This window comes from Rana temporaria, chromosome 1 (assembly GCF_905171775.1).
Source record: "Rana temporaria chromosome 1, aRanTem1.1, whole genome shotgun sequence".
Taxonomy (NCBI): domain Eukaryota; kingdom Metazoa; phylum Chordata; class Amphibia; order Anura; family Ranidae; genus Rana; species Rana temporaria.
In genome coordinates, this window is record NC_053489.1 from 559,641,474 (window position 1) to 559,666,367 (window position 24,894).

Below are 24,894 nucleotides of genomic sequence, written 5' to 3' on the forward strand. Positions count from 1 at the left end.
TTTCGGGGGGATGTCTTATATTTCGATCTTGCGTCAAAATCCCGCTACGGCTTATTTTCGGAGTACGTCTTATTTTCGGGGAAACCCGGTAGGAGGAGGAGTTGGTTGTTGGATCCACAGTTTTTTTAGGCATTTTTTAGGGGCTTGTATCAGGGCCGGTGCTACCACTAGAGCACCTAGAGCGCCCGGCTACTGGTGTACCTACTCTCTTCTCTCTGTAGCAAGCAACTAAGCCTCAGCTTTAGCACCTTTCCATTCGTACATAGTGTCAGAGGCGCAGCGGCGGCATAGGGGTCTGTCTGTGTCCCAACTCCAGAAAGATTGGAAGCAAGAAAACATTCATTGATGGGCGCTGGTAGGCTGCATTGTTGGGCGCTTGTAGGCTGCATTGTTGAGTGCTGGCGAGGCTGCATTGCTGGGCGCTGGCGAGGCTGCATTGCTGGGCGCTGGCGAGGCTGCATTGCTGGGCGCTGGCGAGGCTGCATTGCTGGGCGCTGGCGAGGCTGCATTGCTGGGCCCTGGCGAGGCTGCATTGCTGGGCCCTGGCGAGGCTGCATTGCTGGGCCCTGGCGAGGCTGCATTGCTGGGCGCTTCATTAAATAGGCGGGGTATACATGGGCAGGGCAAAGGGGGTGCAGTCAGGGATGGAGCCAAGGGGGGTAGGCAGCAAAATTAGGTTTCGCCTAGGGTGTCAAAAATCCTTGCACCAGCCCTGGCTTGAATTAAAGTCTATAGAGGCCAAAACAGGCGATCATGCCCCTAAGAATCCATGTACACTGGCTTAAAAATTGCTGCTTCTACAGGAGATTTGTGTTCTGCCTGTAGAAGCAGCGCAATGTTATCCTATGTGTCCATTTTAGGATGATTAGAGGCATATTTTAAGCTCAGCATGTAGAGGCAGGAAAAATAAAATTCTGGTTTGCGTTTCTGGCAGAAAAAAAATGCAAAACTCTCCTAAGCTTGCCTAAACTGTGTACAAAAACGCTCTACATGAACGTTTTTTTCTGGCAAGGGAACTGGCTTTTTTTTTTAAGCCCAGTGTGCATCGAGCCAAAAAGTTCCTCTACTTTTCCTGAGCATTAAGCAACAACACATTGCTGAGATGTGAGCGCGCACAATAGAATAATATTCTGGTGTTGAGCATTGAAGTTCAATTCCGTTTGCCAAGTGTGGATAGGGTTAAGTGATAATAATATACAATACACTAATCCCATTATTAGAGCTGACAATCCTGTTTTTACTGGGCTGTGGCACTATCGGTTTATTTTTTTCAGAAGGATTTGTTTATATGAAAGTGTCACTATGAACCTTATGTATAAAAAATAAACATAAAAATAAAACATTGTCTGTATCGGAGTGTCATTGTTTTAGAGACAAGAATATATTACTTACCATAGACGGGCTCTATGTCATGCTTTTGATTTGGGGAAAGGGTACAAAATTGAATAACAAACACAATGCTTTTTAAAGCAGTCACAATTTAAAATGAATACACAGCAAAAAATAATTATACAAAGATAATATAAATAAAATACACATGTGTGAAGAGAGAGTATGTAAAAGTAATTTGTTCATTAGGAAACAATGATATACGTACTAAGTGAGAAGTGCCAGTAAAAGGATTAGCAGAATCCATGTTTCCTTGGAGAACTCTGGGATGAAATACATGTTTATATCTTCCTTAGTTGTTGGACCTTCCCTTGTATATACTAGGTCTTTCCCTTCTTCCTCCTCTTCTTCTTCTTCCTCTCCTCCTTCTTCTGCACTTCTGACTGTCTGCACTATGGCAGCTGCTGATATACGGTTTCCTGTGGAGTGGTGACGTCATAATATAGGTGGAGATCAGTGACAAGGCCAGAGACCCAGCGTATGGGTGCGTGCAGAGAAAGCACATATCAATGTTATACTGAAAGCACTAAGCTTGGAGGAGGGAGTACAGATAAAAAGGAGGAAATAAAACAGAGTATCAAATGGTTAGTTTAGGCTCCATGCACACTGGGCTTAAAAAAAAAAGTTTTCTCTCGGGAGTAAAAAACACTCATATAGAGCATCTTTCTTCTGCCTCCAAGCTCCAATCAGAAACCCGAACCAGAAGGTTTTTTTGTTTTTCTGCCTCTAAACGTTAAACTCAAAATATACCTCTACGTCCTAATGTGTATAGACACAGGATAACACTGAGTAGCTTCTACAGGCAAAACACAAAACTCCTGTAGAAGCATGGAGCCTAATTAGTGTGTCTGTGGAGTCTGTGTAAGGCTTCATTCACACTTGGCGGACTCCGTCGCTACGGAGTCCGCCTGCTCCCGTCGGCTCAGCAGGAGATCAGTCCGCAGATCTCCGCTGAGCCGACGATGACAAGCTCCTCTCTGCTCACTGAGCGGGGAGGGGCTTGTCGGGCACCGCTGTGTCCCTATGGAGCGATCTGATGAAAACGGCCAGGATGTCCGTTTTCATCAGATCTTACCCGATCCGATCCGCATGGACGGATGGGGACGTGGCTCCCATACGTCTGTTTTTAGCGGGTCGGATGTCAGCGGACATGTCTCTGCTGACATCCGATGCTCCATAGCGATGCATGGAGCGGCCGTTCAGGTCCGCCGACAGACGGACCCGAACGGCCAAGTGTGAATGAAGCCTAAAGCCTCGTACACACGGTCGGACTTCAAACAAACTTTTCTGTGGATTTTTGTGCGAAGGAAGTTGGCCGGGCACATCCATAGCATACACACGCTCTGACTTTTCTGCAAACTTTCCTAAAACTTTCCCAATATCACGTGTTTCTGCTCTTTACCGCCACCATTTGGTCAACTTCTGCTATTGTTGGTTGATTTTAACCACTTCCCGACCGCCGCATGTACATTTACGTCGGCAGAATGGCACGTACAGGCACATTGGCGTACCTGTACGTCCCTGCCTTTTTCGCGGTTCGGGGGTCTGATCAGGACCCCCCCCCCCCCGCGACATGCGGCGGTCGGGTTCCCGCGGGGAGCGTTCCGGGACGACGGAGCGGCTATTCGTTTATAGCCGCTCCGTTGCGATCGCTCCCCGGAGCTGAAGAACGGGGAGAGCCGTATGTAAACACGGCTTCCACATGCTTCACTGTGGCGGCGTATCGATCGAGTGATCCCTTATATAAGGGAGACTCGATCGATGATGTCAGTCCTACAGCCACACCCCCCTACAGTTGTAAACACACACTAGGTGAACATTAAATCCTACAGCGCCTGTGGTTAACTCCCAAACTGCAACTGTCATTTTCACAATAAACAATGCAATTTAAATGCATTTTTTGCTGTGAAAATGACAATGGTCCCAAAAATGTGTCCGCCATAGTGTCGCAGTCACAAAAAAAATTGCTGATCGCCGCCATTAGTAGTAAAAAAAAAAATAATAAAAATGCAATAAAACTATCCCCTATTTTTTAAACGCTATAAATTTTGCGCAAACCAACCGATAAATGATTATTGCGATTTTTTTTACCAAAAATAGGTAGAAGAATACGTATCGGCCTAAACTGAGGAAAAAAAAATGTTTATATATGTTTTTGGGGGATATTTATTATAGCAAAAAGTAAAAAATATTGAATTTTTTTCAAAATTGTCGCTCTATTTTTGTTTATAGCGCAAAAAATAAAAACCGCAGAGGTGATCAAATACCACCAAAAGAAAGCTCTATTTGTGGGGAAAAAAGGACGCCAATTTTGTTTGGGAGCCACGTCGCACGACCGCGCAATTGTCTGTTAAAGCGACGCAGTGCCGAATTGTAAAAACACCTTGGGTCTTTAGGCAGCATATTGGTCCGGTCCTTAAGTGGTTAACATTGGTTCTTTGTACATAAGTCCGATGGATTGCTGTACAAACGGTCGGACTAGGCACCATCGGACTTTTGTTGCTGAAAAGTTTGTCCGTTTGCAAAGCGAACTTTTGTCCGATGAAAAGCGAAAAAGTTTGTCCGATGGAGCGTATACACGGTCTGATTTTTTGGAAAACTTGCTCATTTTGAAGTTTGTTGGCAAAAAGTCCGACCGTGTGTATGGGCCTGTACACATTGCACCCCCCAAGAAAAATGCTATGTGGCAATATTGCGGCGCCATGCCAAAACTGTGGGTGTGGTCAGATTGCATCAAAAGTGGGAGGGGCTTAAATGGTTATATGCTTTTATGACTGACACAAACTAGTATGTAACAGATAATACAAACCTCATTACATTAATTTAAAAAAATAAAACTGTTTGATTGCATATCCTTTTACTATACACAGCTAACCTTAAATTGATATTTAAAGAGGAGTTCCACCCAAATTTGGAACTTCCTCTTAACCCACTCCTCTCCCCCTTACATGCCACATTTGGCATGTAATTTTTTTGGGGGGGGAGTGGGGGCTTCAGCACGAGTGGGACTTCCTGTCCCACTTCCTCCTTCCTGTAGGCGACTAAGCTTAATCGCCTTCAGGAAGTGGCTGCTGTAGGCGATCGCCTAGGACACGTCACAGGTCCTAGGCGATCTCCTGGCCAATTACACGGCGCGGCGCCGGGCCGCGCGCGCATGCACAGTGCCGCGCCGCTCGCGCATGCGCAGTGGGTGCCCGGCCGTGAAGCCGAAAGCTGTCACGGCCGGGTGCCCACACTGAAGATGAAGACGCCGGCTGGGGAGGGGGTGAGAGGAGCGGAGCCCCGGCCGGCGCGTCGCTGGAGCGCTGGAGCAGGTAAGTGCCTGTTTATTAAAAGCCAGCAGCTACACTTTTTGTTGCTGCTGACTTTTAATAAACATAAAAATGGCTGGAACTCCCCTTTAAGTCTTGTTTCTTTTAAATAACAAACATGTTATACTTTACCTGTGTAATGGTTTTGCATAGAGCAGCCTGGATCCTCTTCTCGGTTCCTTTGCTGGCGCCCCCTAGATTGCTATGGAGGCATCTAAGCAGGTGCACTCCCACCCACTCCATCTCCTAAATGGCCTACTGTCTGTTGTTGACAGCAGTGGGAGCCAGTGGCGGTTGGTGCTCAAAATATTTGGGGGGCCGCAAACAAACTGAAAAAAAAAAACCATAAATTGCAGCCACTGTGCCCATCAAGTGCAGCCACTGTGCCCATAAATTGCCACCACTGTGCCCATAAATTGCAGCCACTGTACCCATAAATTGCCACCACTGTACCCATCAAACACAGCTACTGTGCCCCATCAACTGCTGCCACTGTGCCCCATCAACTGCTGCCACTGTGCCCCATCAACTGCTGCCACTGTGCCCCATCAACTGCTGCCACTGTGCCCCCCCCCCCGTCTGGCACTTACCTGTCTCGGGTCACAGTGCTGTCCTCCACGCTCCCTCCGACTCCTCAATGTCTTCTCCCATCCTCTGCTATGATTGGACACCTGATAGGCGTCCAATCACAGTGCCTGTCGGTTCAGCCAATCAAGTGACAGGTAACCAGACCCGAGAATCCTGATTGGCTCAGTGTTAGGAAAGTGATTTATTTGCACGAATCCATCTATGGTAATAGACAGGTGCAGGAGAGAGGGGATGGTGCTCCTGCGCCCTTTATGGACACACCGCCACTGGTGGGAGCAAATGGCTCATGCTGCTATCAAAAGCTAATCAGGAATGCAAGTCCTTGGAGAGCCAAGGTTTTCGTGGACATCGCTGGATAGAGAGGGGACTCAGGTAAGTATTAGGTGGGGCTGGGGGGGGAGCTGGGCACAGAAGATTTTTTACCCGCATGCATAGAATGCATGAAGGTAAAAAACCTTTACAACCACTTTAACAAAGCATGTGCAGTAGCTAGGAGTAAAACATGTAAAACAGTGAGGGGAATTTATCAAAACTGGTGGTCAGAATCTGTGCACCATGGTGTGTTGGGTGTCCCTTCTCGGCAGCGGTGCAGTGGAAGTGGTGACCCCGCTGTGCATTCTGGGAAGGGGTACTTAAGGGACAGAAGCCATAGATCGGGGTTCGTTCTTCCTCGCCTCGCGGCCCTCCTGGCGTGAGGCATGTGTGTGTGAGCCTGGCTTCGGGGCCACGTTGGCCCGGAGTGATTCTGCTATTGAGTAGGCCCAGCTACGCTGGCTGGGGCCTACAATCCTAAAGGGGGATCCCAAGCTGTCTGTCCACAAGGGAAGAAGCTATCTTGATGAAGGAACCCAGGGGAAGGACCTGCCCTGGAGGAGACCGGCAAAGTGCTAGTGTCTCGGTTGAGGCCTGGTGACCCAATCAAGGAGGGATCCACTACCTTGAAAGCCCTGCAGTCTGCCGGTTCCGGCTTGAAGGCTCTCTTACTGCTTGGCTGGAGGTTCAGGACTTTTAAATCCTGTGGCAGAGGATTCCTGACCGCATCCAATTACATTCAAAGGTCTGTGGCAGAGACAAAGTTCATTCCAAGAGGTCTGTGGCAGAGACCGTCTAGACATTAGTTTGTGCGTTATCCCGGCTGCTAGGCCAAGTGAGAGGGGACTATGCAGGTGAGCAATACCCACTCAATAGCTGAGAGTGGAGACGGATTTATTCTGTACTGTGTGCCTGAACCTTCCCCTGCTCTTCTCCTCACTCCTTTCTCCATTTCATGTCACCTCGCAGTACAAAGAAATAAAACCCAACTGTTGGAGGTTTTACATCTGTCTGGACATTGCAATTATTATGGACTTTCCCACCCTGACAACGAAGCTACAAAAGTAACATGTAAACCCAAAATTTAACCAGCAGCTCCTGCGGGGGTAGTGCTACACTTACGTAGGTGGATGCGGTATCTGCCCCCCCCCCCCCCCCCCGACGGCTCTAATGCCACGTACACACGATCATTTTTCGGGTTGTAAAAAACAATGTTTTTCAGCCTCTAGAAAAAACAAAGTTTTTTTCAACTTCATCATTTAAACGACGTTGCCCACACACGATCGTGAAACAAAATGCTCTAGCAAAGCATGGTGACATACAACCAGGGCCGGTACAAGGCAGGGGCAGAAGGGTCAAGTGCCCTGGGCGCTACCATTTTGTAAAGGAGGGGGGGCGCAGCCGCAGGTGAAGTGACCTGTGTGTCATTGCCAGCGTGCCGAATGCCGTGTACGCGCCGCTCGCCACTCCTGTATCCGGGTCTGCCACCTCCCGCCCCTGCTCCCTTCCCTGTCTGCTTACTACCCCTACGGAGGAGTCTTAGTCCCTCCCTGCCAGCGGCGTGACGTCACACCAATCAGGGCCGGAGGCGAGGGGGGAGATGGAGGACTCCGAGGGCTGCGCAGGGAGCTGTGTCGGCGCTGCCTGTGATGTGACTCACAGCCTGGGAGCTAGAGAGGAGGAGCCGCCGACGAGGACGAGGAGCCTGCCTGGCTCTAGCTGGAACCTGTGTCTGCTACAAAACGGACTTCTGAACTGTAAAGTAAGCAGATAATAAAATGGCTAAGGGGGGGGGGGGGGCTCTTGAGGGGCTGACTGAGGTGAGGTGACCAGCACTTATTAATAAAAAATGTCAGATAATTTTTTTTTTTTTGTGTTATTTTAAATGAGCCATGCAACCTATCAAAAGCAGCCACTGTGCCCATCAAAAGCAGCCACTGTGCCCATCAAAAGCAGCCACTGTGCCCATCAAAAGCAGCCACTGTGCCCATCAAAAGCAGCCACTGTGCCCATCAAAAGCAGCCACTGTGCCCATCAAAAGCAGCCACTGTGCCCATCAAAAGCAGCCACTGTGCCCATCAAAAGCAGCCACTGTGCCCATCAAAAGCAGCCACTGTGCCCATCAAAAGCAGCCACTGTGCCCATCAAAAGCAGCCACTGTGCCCATCAAAAGCAGCCACTGTGCCCATCAAAAGCAGCCACTGTGCCCATCAAAAGCAGCCACTGTGCCCATCAAAAGCAGCCACTGTGCCCATCAAAAGCAGCCACTGTGCCCATCAAAAGCAGCCACTGTGCCCATCAAAAGCAGAAACTGTGCCCATCACACGCAGAAACTGTGCCCATCACACGCAGAAACTGTGCCCATCACACGCAGAAACTGTGCCCATCACATGCAGAAACTGTGCCCATCACACGCAGCCACTGTGCCCATCAAAATCAGCCACTGTGCCCATCAAACGCAGCCACTGTGCCAACACACGCAGCCACTGTGCCAACACACGCAGCCACTGTGCCAACACACGCAGCCACTGTGCCCATCACATGCAGAAACTGTGCCCATCACACGTAGCCACTGTGCCATCAATTGTCGCCACTGTGCCATCAAACGCAGAAACTGTGCCCATCACATGCAGAAACTGTGCCCATTACACGCAGCCACTGTGCCATCAATTTATATTTTTTGTGTTATTTTAAATGAGCCATGCAACCTATCAAAAGCAGCCACTGTGCCCATCAAAAGCAGCCACTGTGCCCATCAAAAGCAGCCACTGTGCCCATCAAAAGCAGCCACTGTGCCCATCAAAAGCAGCCACTGTGCCCATCAAAAGCAGCCACTGTGCCCATCAAAAGCAGCCACTGTGCCCATCAAAAGCAGCCACTGTGCCCATCAAAAGCAGCCACTGTGCCCATCAAAAGCAGCCACTGTGCCCATCAAACGCAGAAACTGTGCCCATCACATGCAGAAACTGTGCCCATCACATGCAGAAACTGTGCCCATCACATGCAGAAACTGTGCCCATCACACGCAGCCACTGTGCCCATCAAAAGCAGCCACTGTGCCCATCAAACGCAGCCACTGTGCCCATCAAACGCAGCCACTGTGCCCATCAAACGCAGCCACTGTGCCCATCAAACGCAGCCACTGTGCCCATCAAACGCAGCCACTGTGCCCATCAAACGCAGCCACTGTGCCCATCAAACGCAGCCACTGTGCCAACACACGCAGCCACTGTGCCAACACACGCAGCCACTGTGCCAACACACGCAGCCACTGTGCCAACACACGCAGCCACTGTGCCCATCACATGCAGAAACTGTCCCCATCACACGCAGCCACTGCCATCAATTGTCGCCACTGTGCCCATCAAACACAGCCACTGTAACCATCAATTGCTTCCAGTGTGCCCCATCAATTGCTGCCAGTGTGTGCCCATCAATTGCCACCAGTGTGCCCCATCAATTACCACCAGTGTGCCCCATCAATTACCACCAGTGTGCTGCCAGTTTGCCCCATCAATTGCTGCCAGTGTGCCCATCAATTGCCGCCAGTGTGCCCATCAATTGCCGCCAGTGTGCCCATCAATTGCCGCCAGTGTGCCCATCAATTGCCGCCAGTGTGCCCATCAATTGCCCCATCAATTGCTGCCAGTTTGCCATCTTCGCCCTGGGCACCAAATGGCCTTGTCCCAGCACTGCATACAACACGTACCACGGCACTATAAAGGGGAAGTTCCAAGGCGGATGACGCCACCCTTTGGGCTGCTTTAGCTGATTTTGTGTTAGTAAAAGACGATTTGCGCTTTTCTGTCTGTTACAGCGTGATGAATGTGCTTACTCCATTACAAACAGTAGTTTTACCAGAACAAGCGCTCCCGTCTCATAACTTGCTTTCACGTCGTTAAAGCCCACACACGATCATTTTTTACAACCCAAAAAACTACATTGTTTAAAACGTTGTGAAAAAATAGAGCATGTTCGAATTTTTTTTTGTCGTTTTTCAGAACCCGAAAAATGCTCTGAAGCCCACACACGATCGTTTTAAATTACATTTTTAAAAAACTTTGTTTTTTACAACCCGAAAAATGATCGTGTGTACGCGGCATAAGGCTGAGAACTGAGTAATCAAACTGATCAATCAGTTCTCCGTGCTCCCTGAGTAGAGAGCAAGTAGCTGCCAGTCTCTGGCTCTCTGCTCTACCCCCTTATGCTCACTGAAACACTGGGCTGTGGAGGGGATGGGAGGTCGGCTGACCTCACAGAGCCGGTCCAGGCTGGGGAAAGATCGCAACCATGTGCTCAGGAATCGCTTACATGCCTGAACCGGCTCCGTAACATCAGCCGACAGCCCGCTGTCAGCTGAAAATGGATCACAGGGAGTCACAGGAGTGACAGGAGTGCAAAACAATCTGCAGTGCTGTGATCCACAGGAGAAGTACAGCCAAACAAGCAATGCATCTATCACAGGACCTGTCTCTCTGCTCCTGTTTGACATTACTTGCAACAAATGATAAATGTCCCTATTTATGTTGTGAACCCCCGATTCAGGGGCCTTTTGCCACACCAACCACCATTTCCTATTTAAGCGCCTCTTCTGCACCCCACAGTCTAGGGCTTCCTCTGCACTCCCCTCCTATTCCAAGGCCTCCTCTACAGCCCCCCCCCCTAAGTTCAGAGCCTTCTCTGCACTCTGCCCTCTGAATCTGGGTCCTTTGCCCCACCAACACCACTTTTCAAGTCCAGGGCCTCCTCTACACCCCCAGTCCAGGGCCTCCGGTGTACTCCCCTCCTAGTCCAGGGCCTTCTTTACATCACCTAGTCCAGGGCCTCCACTGCACCCCCCCCCCCCAGTCCAGGTCCTCCTGTGTACTCCCCTCCTAGTCCAGGGCCTCCTCTGCATTCCCTAGTTTATAGCCTCCTCTGCACCTTCCAGTCCAGGGCCTCCTGTGTACTCCCCCCCCCCCCCTAGATCAGGGCCTCCTCTCCTAATCCAGGGTCTTTGATACATCAACCCCTTTCTAATCCAGGGCCTCCTCTGCACCCCCCCCACTCCAGCACCTCTTCTGCACCTCCCCAGTCCAGGGAACTCTGCTGTACCCCCCCCCCCCCATTCTACGGTAGGGTTGCCACCTGTCCGGGATTTACCCGGACAGTTCGGGTTTTAAATCACGTGTTCGGGTTTCAGTCCACCTGAAACCCGGACACAATATTCAGACAGGAATGTATCTCAGAACAGTGCCTGATAGAAGGGCGCGAGAGGGCACAATGCACGCGAGTATTCCAAAAAAGAGTATTCCAAAAAAAATATGTTTTTGCTGTGCACCGCTAAAGTGTTCGGGTTTGGCTTGAAGAAGTGACAACCCTAGTCTACAGCCTCCTCCACACCTCTCCTCAGCTCAGGGCCTCCACTGCACCCCCCAGTTCAAGGCCTCCTCTTAACCCCCCTCCCAGTCCAGGGCGTCCTCTGCGTCCCCCGTCCCCCCCCCCCCCCCCCAGGCCCCCTAATCCTAAAAACCCCAACTTCCTAGTCTAGAGCCTTCTGCACACAACTCCCTCTCCTTGTCCTAATAAATGCCTTCCAGTTCCACGAAGGCTCTCCCATGCTGAAGTGTCACTCTGGAGAGCCTTTCTATAGTGCTGGCGGGTGGGAGGAGCAGCGTGATTCAGCACTAGTGCACCTGTGCAGTCTCCCTCCTATTTGGTTCTCTGGAATTTGGCAAACTATGCAGAGGGCTCTGCCTGCCCATTACAATTAATCAGGCGACAGTGACACCCTCAGAGCAGCGCTTCCCAGTACGGGTGGGGGTGATGAAACCCCTGGTGCCCCCCCAGATGCATCACCCAGGATGTGTGTCCCCCCTATTTTCGGCCCTGGTCCCTCATACAGTTGGAGCACACAGTGAGCGAACACATTTAACCCCTTTCCTGTCAGTGTCATTAGTACAATAAGAGTGCACATTTGTAACACTGATTATTGGAATAATGTCACTGGTTCACAAAAAAAATTAAAAAATTTCAGCTAGGTGTCCGATCTGTCTGCTGCAATGTTGCAGTCTTGCTAAAAATCACTGATCAGAGGAAGAAGAAAAATATATTATTATTTTTTTTGCAAAACAGGTAATTTTTCTCCTTCATTGATGTACGCTGATGAGGCTGTACTTATGGCCACCGATGGGCTGCACTGATGGGCACCGATAAGGTGGCACTGGTGGGCACAGAGAATTGGCACTGATAGGTGGCGGTGATGGGCACTGATCAGCACTGGTAGGTGACACTGATAGGCAGCACTGCTAGGTGGCAATGATTGGCACCACTGGTGGGTATTGATAGGTGGCACTGTTTTGCACAGGTGGGCACTAGCAGGAGGCACTGGCAGGCGGCACTGGTGGGCACTGATGAGGCGGATGTGCCTCTTCCTCTTCAGGACCGATTTTCCTTGCACAAATGCCGGTGATCGGCTTTTTTTCTCCTCACGCTGTCAGCGTGAGGAGAAAAAAAATGGATTACCAAGCTTTTGTTTACATCACGTGATCACACGGACACACCAAATTCCGACCGTGAAAAAATGTGTTTCTTTTTTTTTTTTTTTTTTTTAAGTGTATTTTGTGCGTGTACTCGAGAGAGGAGCCGGACTGCAGGAGTTGGGAGTAGGCAGGCCTGCCCCAGAGGCAATCTGCCACCTTTCTCCATGCCCCGGGTGGCAATGGCGGGTGTGTGAGGGGGTCCTCCCACACAGCCCACCCTACCTGCTCCGCTTTGAAGCCCAACGGGGCAGAGGGACTCCCTACAAGGGAGTGAGAGGATTTGCCTGCTCAACCAGCCCCCTTAGTCCTTCGCCTCTCTTTTTTAGAGACCGCGTGGTCAAAGTGCGTGCATGTTAACCCAATTTCGAGTGCGTGTAAGTGTGGTGGTTTTTGTGGGAGGGGGGTGGGCGTACTAAGCGCAGGCTTACCTCGCATAGCGCACCCACCGGGAGCCGGGCTGAGACCACCAAACTCAATTCACATGTAGCCGAGACCGGGATCCGAACCCCTAGCTGCAGAGGTGAATGGCTTGTCAGCGCAGTGCCAATCGCGTTGAGCCACCGCAGCTCAGAAAGAAAAGAAAAGAAAAGAAAAGAAAAGAAAAGAAAAGAAAAGAAAAGAAAAGAAAAGAAAAGAAAAGAAAAATGTGTTTCAATGCTTCCGAGCATGCGTCAAATTGTTTCTGAGCATGCATGGCGAAAAAAAAAAAAAGAGAGAACATGTTCTCTCTAAGTCCGTCGGAATTTCCGATGGAAAAAGTCCGATGGGACATACACACGGTCGGAAAATCCAATGAAAAAGTTCCATCCGACTTTTTCCATCGGAAATTCCGACCGTGTGTATGCGGCATTAGGTGTAATCTTGGACTCTTTTTGGCCCCACATCCAATCACTGTCCAAATGTTGCCATCTCAACCTCCGTAACATTTCCAAAATATGTTTGTTCCTAATCAATGACACCACAATTCACTTCCTAGTCATCACTTCACTTGTAATTCGATTCCTAGTTATCTCTTGCTCAAGCCTCATACACACAATCAGATTTTCCGACGGAATTGTGTGTTGACAAATTGTTGGCCGAAAATCCGACTGTTTGTACGCTCCTTCGGACAATTGTTGTCGAATTTTCCGTGGACAAATGTTTCAGCGCACAACGGTCTATTGTCAGATTTTCCGATCGTGTATATAAAAGTCAGTCAGACAAAAGTCCAAAGTACAAACACGCATGCTCAGAATCAATGCTCACCAAACATGACATTAGCAGAAGGTGCCCAAAGGGAGCTGAAAAAACGTAAATGTTGTACGTCACTCCGTTCATGTTTGCTGGCCAACAATTGTGTGCCGTTTGTATGCAAGACAAATTCCAGGCACACGCCCTTCGAACAAAAGTCTGACGCTTTGTCTGTGGAAAATCCAATCATGTGTACGAGGCCTAAGACTGGTGCAACTCTCTCCTTACCGTTACACAGACTATCCCCCTGTCACAGATCATCTGCAGTGCTGATCTATGTCTAACCTTTTACTGCTGTAGGTCAGCTGGTTTCTGTGGTTCCACAAGCTTGTGTTCAGCTCTTGCTGCACTCAGCATCTATGGGTGTCGCCGTCTTCACCTGTTGCCTTTTATATCCTTCCTGCTACTTCCTGTCCAGCCTCCCATGTGCTTCTCAATTTAAATTCCACTCAGACCAGTGTCTGGTTGCTTGAGCAATACTTGTTCCTGAGCGCCCTTCGTGTAACCTGCTTAACCACTTGGGATCCGCCTGCCGTCAATTGACGGCTACAGTGCGGATCCCAATCTCCAAACTGCCGTCAATTGACGTCCGCCCCTTAGGGCGGTCCCCGCGTGCGCTCCAGAGCGCGCTGCGGGGAAAATCTGTGTTGGCCGTGTCCCTCGGACACAGCCAATTACAGATCGCCGCGAACGGCCAATCAGAGTGGCCGTTCGCGAGGCGATCTGTGCGGCCAATGAGAGAGGATCTCATATGTAAACATATGAGATCATCTCTCATTGCCGTTTTACACAGAGACAGCGGTGCTGTCTCTGGAGAGGAGACCGATCTGTGTCTCTTGTACATAGAGACACAGATCGGTCACCCCCCCAGTCACCCCCCCCTCCACCTACAGTTAGAACACTATATAGGACACACATTTAACCCCTTCCTCACCCCCTAGTGTTAACCCCTTCAATGCCAGTCACATTTATACTGTAATTAGTGCATATTTATAGCACTGATCGCAGTATAAATGTGAATGGCGCCAAAAATGTGTCCGATGTGTCCGCCATAACGTCGCAGTCCCATTAAAAATCGCAGATCGCCGCCATTTCTAGTAAAAAAAAATAATTAAAAAATAATAATTCTGTCCCCTATTTTGTAAGCGCTATAACTTTTGCGCAAACCAGTCGCTTATTGCGATTTTTTTTTTTTTTTTTACCAAAAATATGTAGAAGAATACGTATCGGCCTAAACTGAGAAAAAAAAATGTTTTTTTTTTTTTAAATTGGGATATTTATTATAGCAAGAAGTAAAAAATATTGTATTTTTTTCAAAATTGTCGCTCTTTTTTGTTTATAGCGCAAAAAATAAAAACCGCACAGGCGATCAAATACCACCAAAAGAAAGCTCTACTTGTGGGGAAAAAAGGACGTCAATTTTGTTTGGGAGCCACGTCGCACGACCGCGCAATTGTTAGTTAAAGCGATGCAGTGCCGAAAGCTGAAATTTCACCTGGGCAGGAGGGGGGTATATGTGCCCAGTAAGCAAGTGGTTAAAGCGGTGGTTCCCCCTTAAAAACAACTTTTTTTTATTCCACTGCCCCCCCACATTCCATCACGATTAATGCTCTTAATATTTTTTTCCTGCTGTACATACCTTAGTACAGCATATTCACCCGTCCATCCGGGTTGCGAGTCCCGCGGGAGTGGGCGTTCCTCACAGGCTGTTGATTGACGTTTTGCCCAAAAACGAGCTCTCCCCCCGTCGCGTAAGCCGCGTCACGATTGGCGAAAGGAGCCGAACGGCGATGCGCATGCGCAGTATAGCGCCGACTCGCCGTTCGGCTCCTTTCGCCAACCGTGACGCGGCTTACGCGACGGGGGGAGAGCTCGTTTTTGGGGAAAACGTCAATCAACAGCCTGTGAGGAACGCCCACTCCCGCGGGACTCGCAACCCGGATGCACGGGTGAATATGCTGTACTAAGGTATGTACAGCAGGAAAAAAATATTAAGAGCATTAATCGTGATGGAATGTGGGGGGGCAGTGGAATAAAAAAATGTTGTTTTTAAGGGGGAACCACCGCTTTAACCTGACCTCTCGTGAACTGATCGCTTGTGTACCAACTCAGCTAGTTCTCCTGATTACATGTCTGTTGCCCACCCTGACCTTTTTTTGCTATCCGGCTCTCCTTTGCATCATCCATCCATCCGTGTCTGACAGTGTCTTCTGGTACTCTCCTTGCGAGCAGGGTGAACCTAGTGGTCGTGACCTGGGGTCAGCACGCAGCTAAGCCTAAACCCTTGTGAGGGGTAAGGTGCCCACGTGTCCCGGATTGCCCGGGACCTTCCCGCAATTAGCAGATCGGTCCCGGGCACCCCCATTGCAGGACAATACAGCGTCCCGGGCCGGATAAAAACTGATGCAGGCAGCCGTTCGCGATTTTCCACCGTCATCCGGCCGGGCCAGCCCAGTAGTGTAGCATGGGGGTGGGCAGTCAGTGCTCTTTCCCCTGCGAGTAAGCTCATTCCAAACCTGTCCTCTACCTCTGTGCTGCTGTGAATGTCATTGCTGTCCCATCCCAAGAGTGACTTCCTCCAGGCTCTGAGTCCAGCAGCCCCTATTATCACTGTGCACGATCAATAAAGCAGACTCCAGTCCTCAGCACCTGCACCTCCCCCCGTCCAGGGTCTCCAGTGGTCTGGTCCAGCCTGTTCTGTCCCCCATGATTCCTCAGGTGCTTGCCACAGGCGGTCCATGTGAGTGAGTGGGAGGGGCGGTGCTCGGTGCAGACGAGCGTGTGGAGACTGCTGGTGGAGACTGCTGGTGAAGTTCTTGGCCTGTAGGGGAGGAGTGCTTCCTCTGAAGTGATCCATCTCACAGTGTCCCTTTCTCATGGTTCAGTTATGTCACCCTCAAGAAGGGACCCTGCGAATCTGCAATACAAAAAAAGTCATGTCCTGAGGAAGGGCTTCTGTGTGTAACTTCCTCTGGAGCGACTGGGGGATAGCAGTCATCTATGGATGATCTTCATGGATGGAGGCCTGGAGTGGCGAGTGAAATCCACAGATCTATCTTGTGTTTGTGTGGGGAAGTAGTCAGTAGTGTGAGTACTGCAGGAAGGAGTGTAGTGGTCAGGGGGGTCAGTGTAGTGGACAGGTCATTTTAGGGGTCAGGTCAGTGTAATGGGCAGGTAGGTAATTTTAGAGGTCAGTGTAGTGGGCAGGTAGGTAATTTTATAGGTCAGTGTAGTGGACAGGTAGGTCAGTGTAGGAATCAGGTAGGTCAGTGTAGTGGGCAGGTAGGTCAGTGTAGTGGGCAGGTAGGTCAGTGTAGTGGGCAGGTAGGTCAGTGTAGGAATCAGGTAGGTCATTGTAGTGGGCAGATAGGTCAGTGTAGTGGGCAGGTTGGTCAGCTGCCTCTCAAAGTGACTGAACCCGCTACCCCCCCCCCCCCCCCGGTTGTGATGCTTTCTTGTACATAAACAGGAGGAGGAACAGGGTTCTTATATGCTGCGTTGCTCTTAGGTATGTGATAAACATTCAGCATGGTACTGAGGGGGGTTTATATTGAGGGTGGTCTGTACTTAGTGGGGGGGTCTGTAGTCTGTACTTATTGGGGGAGTCTGTACTGAGGGAGGGGTATCTATACTGAGGGGGGTCTGTACTAAGGGAGGGGTATCTATACTGAGGGGAGTCTGTACTGAGGGAGGGGTATCTATACTGAGGGGGGTCTGTACTAAGGGAGGGGGTTGTATACTTGATGAAGGGGGGTCTGTCACCCCACCATGTTTTACCACACTGGTGGGGTAACACCAACCCTAGCGAAGCCACTGCCACCCACCTCCTCTATCTTCTCTGGCCCGCTCCAGCATTCTCTAAAACAGGGGTCCCGGGCTGCACTGCCACTGGGAGGAGCCACAGCAGCCAGCGGCGGGAGGGGCTTTCACCTTCCCTGGGCTCTGGTGTGTCAGGCTTGTGGCAGGCTATGGGTGGCAAATGGCACTGAATCTGGTGGCAAGTGACACACTGCATATGGTGGCACGCTGCATCTGGCGGCAAGTGACACACTGCATATGGTGGCACGCTGCATCTGGCGGCAAGTGACACACTGCATCTGGCGGCACGCTGCATCTGGCGGCAAGTGACAAGCTCGGGGGTTCCCAATGATTCGGCATTATGGTGAGTTGAACTATTTCATTATATATTACAATGTAATAATAGAAAGGAATATGATTTGCTCATCCTAACCATAGGTGTGCGCAGCCTATTGCATTAGGGTATGCATCCCAAAGCTCAAACACCTATGCATGTGTGTATGTATATTGACGGTGTCAGTAGGGTAGAGGTTGGTGTTGGTGGAGCAGTGGACGGTATCATTATTTTTTCATTTTTATTTTGTTTTTTATTATTTTTACAGAATTTTTATTCATTTTTTTTTTTTTAGGAGCATCATTAGAGGACTTCAGTAAAATACCAGGGGTCCAAACAGGGGGATTCTGCGGCACACAGGGTAATTAGGGTGGGCCCTGGCACACCCTGTGTGCACGCTTATGATCCTGACACCATATTAAGCATGGTGTTGGGATGATATGAGTGCTAAAACCAGCCATTCACTTGACAAATCACCCCCCCGGTCCGTGGCAAAATTATCCCTGAATGGCAGTTTGGAAATGTGGTCACCCTAGTGAGGGGGTCCCTGGCAGGGGATCCCGTGTCACCTGCTCGTCTGTGGGCTCACACTAGTAGCACTGTGACAGTTTGCTCAAGCCATGAGCTCCTCAGAGAGTCGGCCACTGACCGAGCATCAAATGCAACATCTAGTTCAGAGACTAAACTCCCAGCAAGCATATCTAGAGCAAAAAATGCTGTTTGTACAGGATCTTGCCTCCTGTCTGGATCGCCTGAAAGTCACTGCAACTTCAGCTCCTGCTTCTGCCTCATCTGCTCCCGTGTTACCTGCCACACCTGGCAATCCCTGCTTGCTTCTGCCGCCACCACCTAGTTTTTCTGGCGACCCTAAGGCTTGTCGTGGCTTCATTAATCAGTGTTCCATCCACTTTGAACTTTCCAGCCACTATTTTCCAACTGATCGCACCAAAGTCGTATATATAATCTCTCTCCTTTCTGGTGATGCTCTAGCTTGGGCCTCCCCACTCTGGGAACGACACGATTCTATCACCTCCGACCTGCAGGTCTTTTTGGATGCATTCTGGAAAACTTTTGATGAGCCCGGCAGAGTGTCTTCTGCTGCTGTGGCCCTCCTTCGTCAGTAAGGAATGACAGTCGGTCAATACGCTGAACTCAAATGGAATATTGAGGCTCTTACCGCTACCTTCTGGCAAGGCCTATCAGAGCGTGTAAAGGATGAACTCGCTGGATGCACCATTCCTACCACATTTGATGATTTAATCGCATTGAGCATTCAAATAGACATTTGCTTCCAGGAGTGGGCCCTGGAGAGATCCAGTCATCCCCCTGATGGCCATCCAGTACAGGTAGTCCAAAGACTTGTGGAACCCTTTCCGTCTTCAACCTCTCAAAAGTTGGAAGAACCTATGCAGCTTGGGCGAACTCGCCTCACTCCAGAGAAAACGTGCCAGGCCCATGTATTTGGGCTTGTGCCTTTATTGTGGCAATAAAGGACATCTTTTGAACTCCTGTCCAGTTTGTCCAAGAAACTCCAGGGTATAGGTCACTCAGAGAGAGGTGATCTAGACCGATCCTTTAATTCTGTCAGCTTGTCTCGTTTCACCCTACCCGTGTCTATCCACTGGGCTCAAAATGCCTATCAACTCTCTGCATACGTGGACTCTGGAGCAGCCGGGAATTTCATTGAACAAGGGCTTTCGAGTTGGGCATTTCCCTTGTTGCCCTGGCTATATCCCTCTTGCTGACCGCAGTAGATGGCTCCTTCTTGCCAAGAGCCCTATCCGGTTTAAAACCCCTCTTATTGTATCACGCATTGGGGTTTTGCATGGTGAGGAAATCTTTCCTAATTCTGCCCAAATCCTCCAGTCCCATCATTCTGGGTCTTCCATGGTTGCAGAAACACTCCCCACATCTTGACTGCAACTCTGGACAAGTATTGGCTTGGGGTCCTCAGTGTCAGCAACGGTGTGTTTCCAAAGTACTACCACCTTCCTTCTTTCCTCTGGCTGAGACCTCCACAACTCCCATGTTGCCTTCCCAATATCTGTCCTTCCGAGATGTTTTCTGCAAAAAGCCTGCTGATCGCCTTCCTCCTCACAGATACTATGAATGCTCCATTGATCTGTTACCAGGGACCTCTCCTCCCCGAGGCTAAGTCTACCCTCTATCTATCCGAGAGACATAAGCCATGTCTGAATACATTCAGGTAAACCTGCAAAAGGGTTTTATCAGGAAATCTAACTCGCCTGCCTGAGCCGGGTTTTTCTTTGCAGGGAAAAAAGATGGTTCACTCCGTCCATGTATCGACTACAGGGGCCTTAACACCATCACCGTGAAGAACCAATACCCTCTTTCTTTAATTTCGTAACTCTTTGACAGACTGCGACATTCTCATGTTTTTACCAAATTGGATCTTAGAGGGGCCTACAATTTAATAAGAATCCGGAAAGGAGACAAGTGGAAGACCTCCTTTAACACCAGGGACGGACATTATGAATATCCTGTGATGCCTTTTGGCTTATGCAATGCCCCAGCTGTCTTCCAAAATTTGGTTAATGAGATCTTCCACGACCTTCTGTATATCTGTGTTATTGTATATCTGGATGATATTCTTATTTTCTCACCAGACTTACTCACCCATCGTCTCCATGTGAAAGCTTTGCTACAGCGTCTACAGAACAATCGTCTATATGCTAAATTGGAGAAGTGCCTATTTGAACAAACACACGTTCCATTTCTGGGCTACATAATCTCATCACAGGGCCTCCTCATGGACCCAGCCAAACTTCGGGCCATCTCTGAGTGGCCCCAGCCCTCTGGTCTTAAAGCCACCCAACGCTTTTTGGGCTTCACCAATTACTATCGCCAATTAATTTGTAACTACTCCATCTTGGTGGCCCCTATTACATCTCTCACCCGCAAGGGTGTCAATGCCTGGCTCTGGTCCCCTGAAGCCATTGATGCTTTCCGCAAACTCAAGGCAGCCTTTCTCTCAATCCCAATTCTCCTACGTCTGGACATAACGAAACCCTTTTCTATGGAGGTTGATGCCTCTTCAGTAGGAGTCGGTGCCGTCCTACTCCAAGCACAGAAGGGCAAGTCTCAGCCTTGCGAATTCTTTTCCAATACGTTTTCAGATGTGGAAAAGAACTATACCAATGGAGACCGTGAGCTACTGGCTATTAAACTAGCTCTTCAAGAATGGCAACATCTTCTAGAGGGTTCTCCCCATTGTATTACCATCTATACTGATCATAAAAATCTACAGTATTTACAATCCGTGAAACGCTTGAACCCACGTCAAGCTCGCTGGGCCCTCTTTTTTGGGCCCTCTTTTTTGCCCGCTTCAACATTACCTTTTCGGCCAGGTGCCAAAAACCTTTAAGACGATGCCTTGTCTAGGTCGTTTGATGTCATCGATTCTGAGAATCATCTAGATCCTGGTCCCATCATCCCTCTGCATCGTATTCTAGCCAATACTCGGCTTTTGTACTTCCTGCACTTGTTCCAAAACTCCTTGCGTGGGCACATGACTCCAAGTTCTCTGGACATCCTGGTATACTTCTTACTTGTGACCGTCTGTAGCGTCATTACTGGTGGCCCCCATCTTCGTAAGGACGTCAAAGAGTACGTTCAAGCTTGTACAGTTTGTGTACTATCTAAATCTTCCACATCCGCCCCAGCTGGGTTGCTTCTGCCCTTACCAGTTCTCGATATACCTTGGCGTTGTATTTCCATGGATTTTATCTCAGATCTGCCCCTCTCAACAGGTTCTACAGTCATCTGGGTAGTGGTGGATTGGTTCTCCAAAATGTCTTGCCACAATTTTTATTAAGGAGATCTTTCATCTTCATGGGATACCTTCACATATCGTCTGACAGAGGAGTCCAATTTACTGCTCGGTTTTGGAGAGCCTTGGCCAGTTCCTTTGGGATTAAATTGGATTTTTCATCTGCCTTTCATCCGCAGTCCTGTGGGCAAAAAGAACGTGTCAATCAAAATGTAGAACGTTTTCTCCATGCCTTCATCTTAGCCCACCAAGATGACTTGGTGGACCTTTTGCCCTGGATAGAGTTTGCCTTAAACCAACACTCCAATGCCAGTTCTGGAAAATCTCCCTTCTTCACTGTTTACTAGGGATGAGCTTCGTGTTCGAGTCGAACCCATGTTCGACCGTTCGTCGAATTACGAACGTTACGGGCCGTTCGCCCCAAATTCGAGTTGCGTGTCACGGCCCATAATTCACTGCGGCATCGCCGTGTATTGCTGGCTGATGATTGGCCAAGCATGCACTATGACCCGCATGCTTGGCCAATCACAACGCGCAAAAAACGGAGAGCCAAAATTGGCCAAAGCCAGGGTGGCTTTGGTCAATTATGGCTCAGGGGGCTTAGTGCACGCCCCACACTATAAGGCCTGCAGGTCGGCCTTGTGTAGTGTGTTGCAGCAGTGGTTAGAGACAGAGAGAGAGGGGGAGTGTCATTTTTTCTAGGTAGATAGAGCAGGCAGGCTAGTCAGTTAAAGTTACAGTGTGTAGAGGGTATATATGCATCCCAGGTGTTGTATATATATTTATACACTGTATAGTTTAGCTAGATCAGCTCTTCCTAATTTACTGGCAGGAAGGTGATTGTGCTAGCTGCAGTATTCTCACGTGGTGTAATGCCTGTGTCCTCTGCAGTGTGCACCTAAAGCTACGTGGTGTGTGTACTGCCTTTGTCCTCTGCAGTTTGCACCTAAAGCTACGTGGTGTGTACTGCCCGTGTCCTCTGCAGTGTGCACCTAAAGCTACTTGGTTTTTACTGCCCGTGTCCTCTGCAGTTTGCACCTAAAGCTACGTAGTGTATACTGCCCGTGTCCTCTGCAGTGTGCACCTAAAGCTACGTAGTGTGTACTGCCTGTGTCCTCTGAAGTGTCCACCTAAAGCTACGTGGTGTGTACTGCCTGTGTCCTCTGCAGTGTGCACCTAAAGCTACGTGGTGTGTGTACTGCCCATGTCCTCTGCAGTGTGCACCTAAAGCTATGTGGTGTGTGTCTGTGCTATTTTTCTCAATGATTTTCATCCATATTGAAGGGACCAGACATTACATTAAAGCCGCAAGCAGTTTTAAATTACTTTTTTCTTATAATAATCTCATTTTGTGCAGGGACAGTTCTAAACACATGCCACTTCACAGGCATACTATAGACACCCAGCAGGTACGATATTTAAAGGAATTTTTCATTATTTTTTTTCACTTTAAGCATCATTAAAATAACTGCTCCAGAAAAAACGACCGTTTTTAAAACTTTTTTTTCCATTGATACATGTTCCCTGGGTTCTCAAACCCGTTTTCCTACAATAACTTGAATATTAGGCTTTAAAATTAGCACTTTTGAATTCAAACATTCGAGTCCCATTGACGTCAATGGGGTTCTAAATGTTCGTGCGAACGTTCGGTCCGTTCAAAGGTTCTGGTGCGAACCCCTACTGTTTACGGGCAGCATCTATCTGTTCCCTTTCCTGTTCCCATTTCTCCTCTTGTACCAGCAGCAGCTGAAACCCAAGGGACCTTCAACTCAGTCTGGGAAGAAGTCTCTAAGAATCTTCATCTGGCTGCTTCCAGGCATAAAACAGCAGCAGATCGTCATTGATAAATAATGTCCTTTGCACTACTTGAAGAAATAAGTGAATATCTCAAACAAATTGAAGATGCGGCAAAAACTGACAGTGTTTACAATACACCAAATAAAGATAAAGTGAATAAAGGGTTCTCGCGCATAATCTGTACACGCAAAAATCCTATTGCAATATAGTGAATGGAGCAATAGCAGTGGTATGTGATAGTAGTCGTGTATAACATCAAACAATAGTCCATAAATATAAGGCAGATAAACTGCTAATAACGAAGAATCTAATGTGTGAATGGAAAAAAATAGTAGATGAACATCCGTTGATCTGTAAGCCCAAAACAGTCAAAAAGTGGTCTGATTCTCAGCGTATCAGGTCTCTCAGAACGCTCACCTCATATAAATATAAATATAGATACAGCAACAAGGAAATCCATAAAGAGCTTCACCTCCATGCATCAGACGATATTCCCACTTAATACACTGGTATCTCTCGGACTTCCTGCAGACTTCATATAGATTGCTGCGGATTACTCCAACCAATTCCTCAAATGGTCCCTATTGAGGGCTCCAACAAGCAAACCGGGGGATAAAAGACAGAAAGAAACCTCCAATGGTGTAGTATCAAAAATAAAGGGGACGTTTATTCGAATGCATATGCTCTTACATCAACAATAAAAAATGAGTGCAAAGTAAAACATCAACAGCGGCGTTCTCTGCGCCTTCTTACGTCACTCCAGGTGTACGTCTATCCACGGCCAATCCCTACGCGCTACGACACTGTCACATGTCTTCAGCTGGAGGCTCCAGCTACATCTAGCGCTCCAACGCTCCTTCGAATGTGGATCGGGACGAAGGAACTGCTGACCACCTTAGTGACATCGGGCTTGCATCATTATCTACAAGCCCTTTTTACCTTTCATGCTTTATACATAAAGCCAAGCGCCACCACCAATCAGGTTCCTCAGATGAAGACACGTGACAGCGTTGTAACGTGTAGGGATTGGCCGTGGATACTGGATTGCAGGTACCGCTGGATTTTTCTGGAACATACGCCGGTCCGCTGCACAGAAGTAGCAATGCTGTCCTCAGAGATCCCTCTGGATCTAGCTGTCCGGCCCCCTGCTGTGTAGGCCGCAGATTCATCAGCACTTCCTGTCACACAGACCTCCTGCTGGCAGGGTCAGGATGGCGTCCAGAGAGAGAGAGAGAGAGAGATCTAGGCCTCCAACCATTCCTCTTATAGTCTCTCCCAGCAGTCTTTTCTTCTTCCTCTGCAGTCTGGAAGTTGTAGTCCATATACAGGGAAAGTGCAATGTGATACCTGAGTCCTGGAACAAAAATTCCCTGTATGCTTTGCTTCCTGTATTAGACTGCTAGCAGAATGTGATGACACTAGAGGGAAACAGTTTCACTGTAGCAATGTTATAGAGTGTATCTAATTACAGGTGTATATCTATATCTAGCTCCCTGCTACGTCTATTTAAAATAAACAGTGGTTATTAGATACCACCAAAAGAAACCTCTGCCTCATAAAAAAAAAAAGATTTAAAATTAATTTGGGTACAGCGTTGCATGACCGAGCACTTGTCAGTCAAAATACCACATCACTGAAAAATGGCCTGCTAATAAATGGGTATTACAGGATGTTACTGAAGTGGTTAAACTGTATTGAACTCTGGCAACTTGTTTTGACATGCCTCTGCAGTGAGTCATCCCAGTCTTGAAACTTTTACTGGTTTGCGCAAGACAAATCTTTTATTTGCTTTGATTATATGTTATCAGCAGTGTAATTAGGTAG

At 48.7% G+C, this 24,894-nt stretch overlaps 1 protein-coding gene across 2 annotated transcripts in view; it reads right to left on the bottom strand.

Annotated features, from left to right (window-relative positions):
* The window catches only part of LOC120921209 (cytochrome P450 3A24), an 87,399-nt gene extending 85,607 nt beyond the window's left edge, over nucleotides 1-1,792 (bottom strand). Inside the window, exon 1 of one of the 2 annotated variants that reach the window (XM_040333944.1) lies at nucleotides 1,598-1,792. In XM_040333944.1, the coding sequence (XP_040189878.1) occupies nucleotides 1,598-1,668 (71 nt within the window). In that variant the 5' untranslated portion in view covers nucleotides 1,669-1,792. The remainder of the gene's footprint in view (nucleotides 1-1,597) is intronic. The other variant, XM_040333935.1, reaches the window with a different exon arrangement.
* Nucleotides 1,793-24,894: the final 23,102 nt, after the last annotated feature.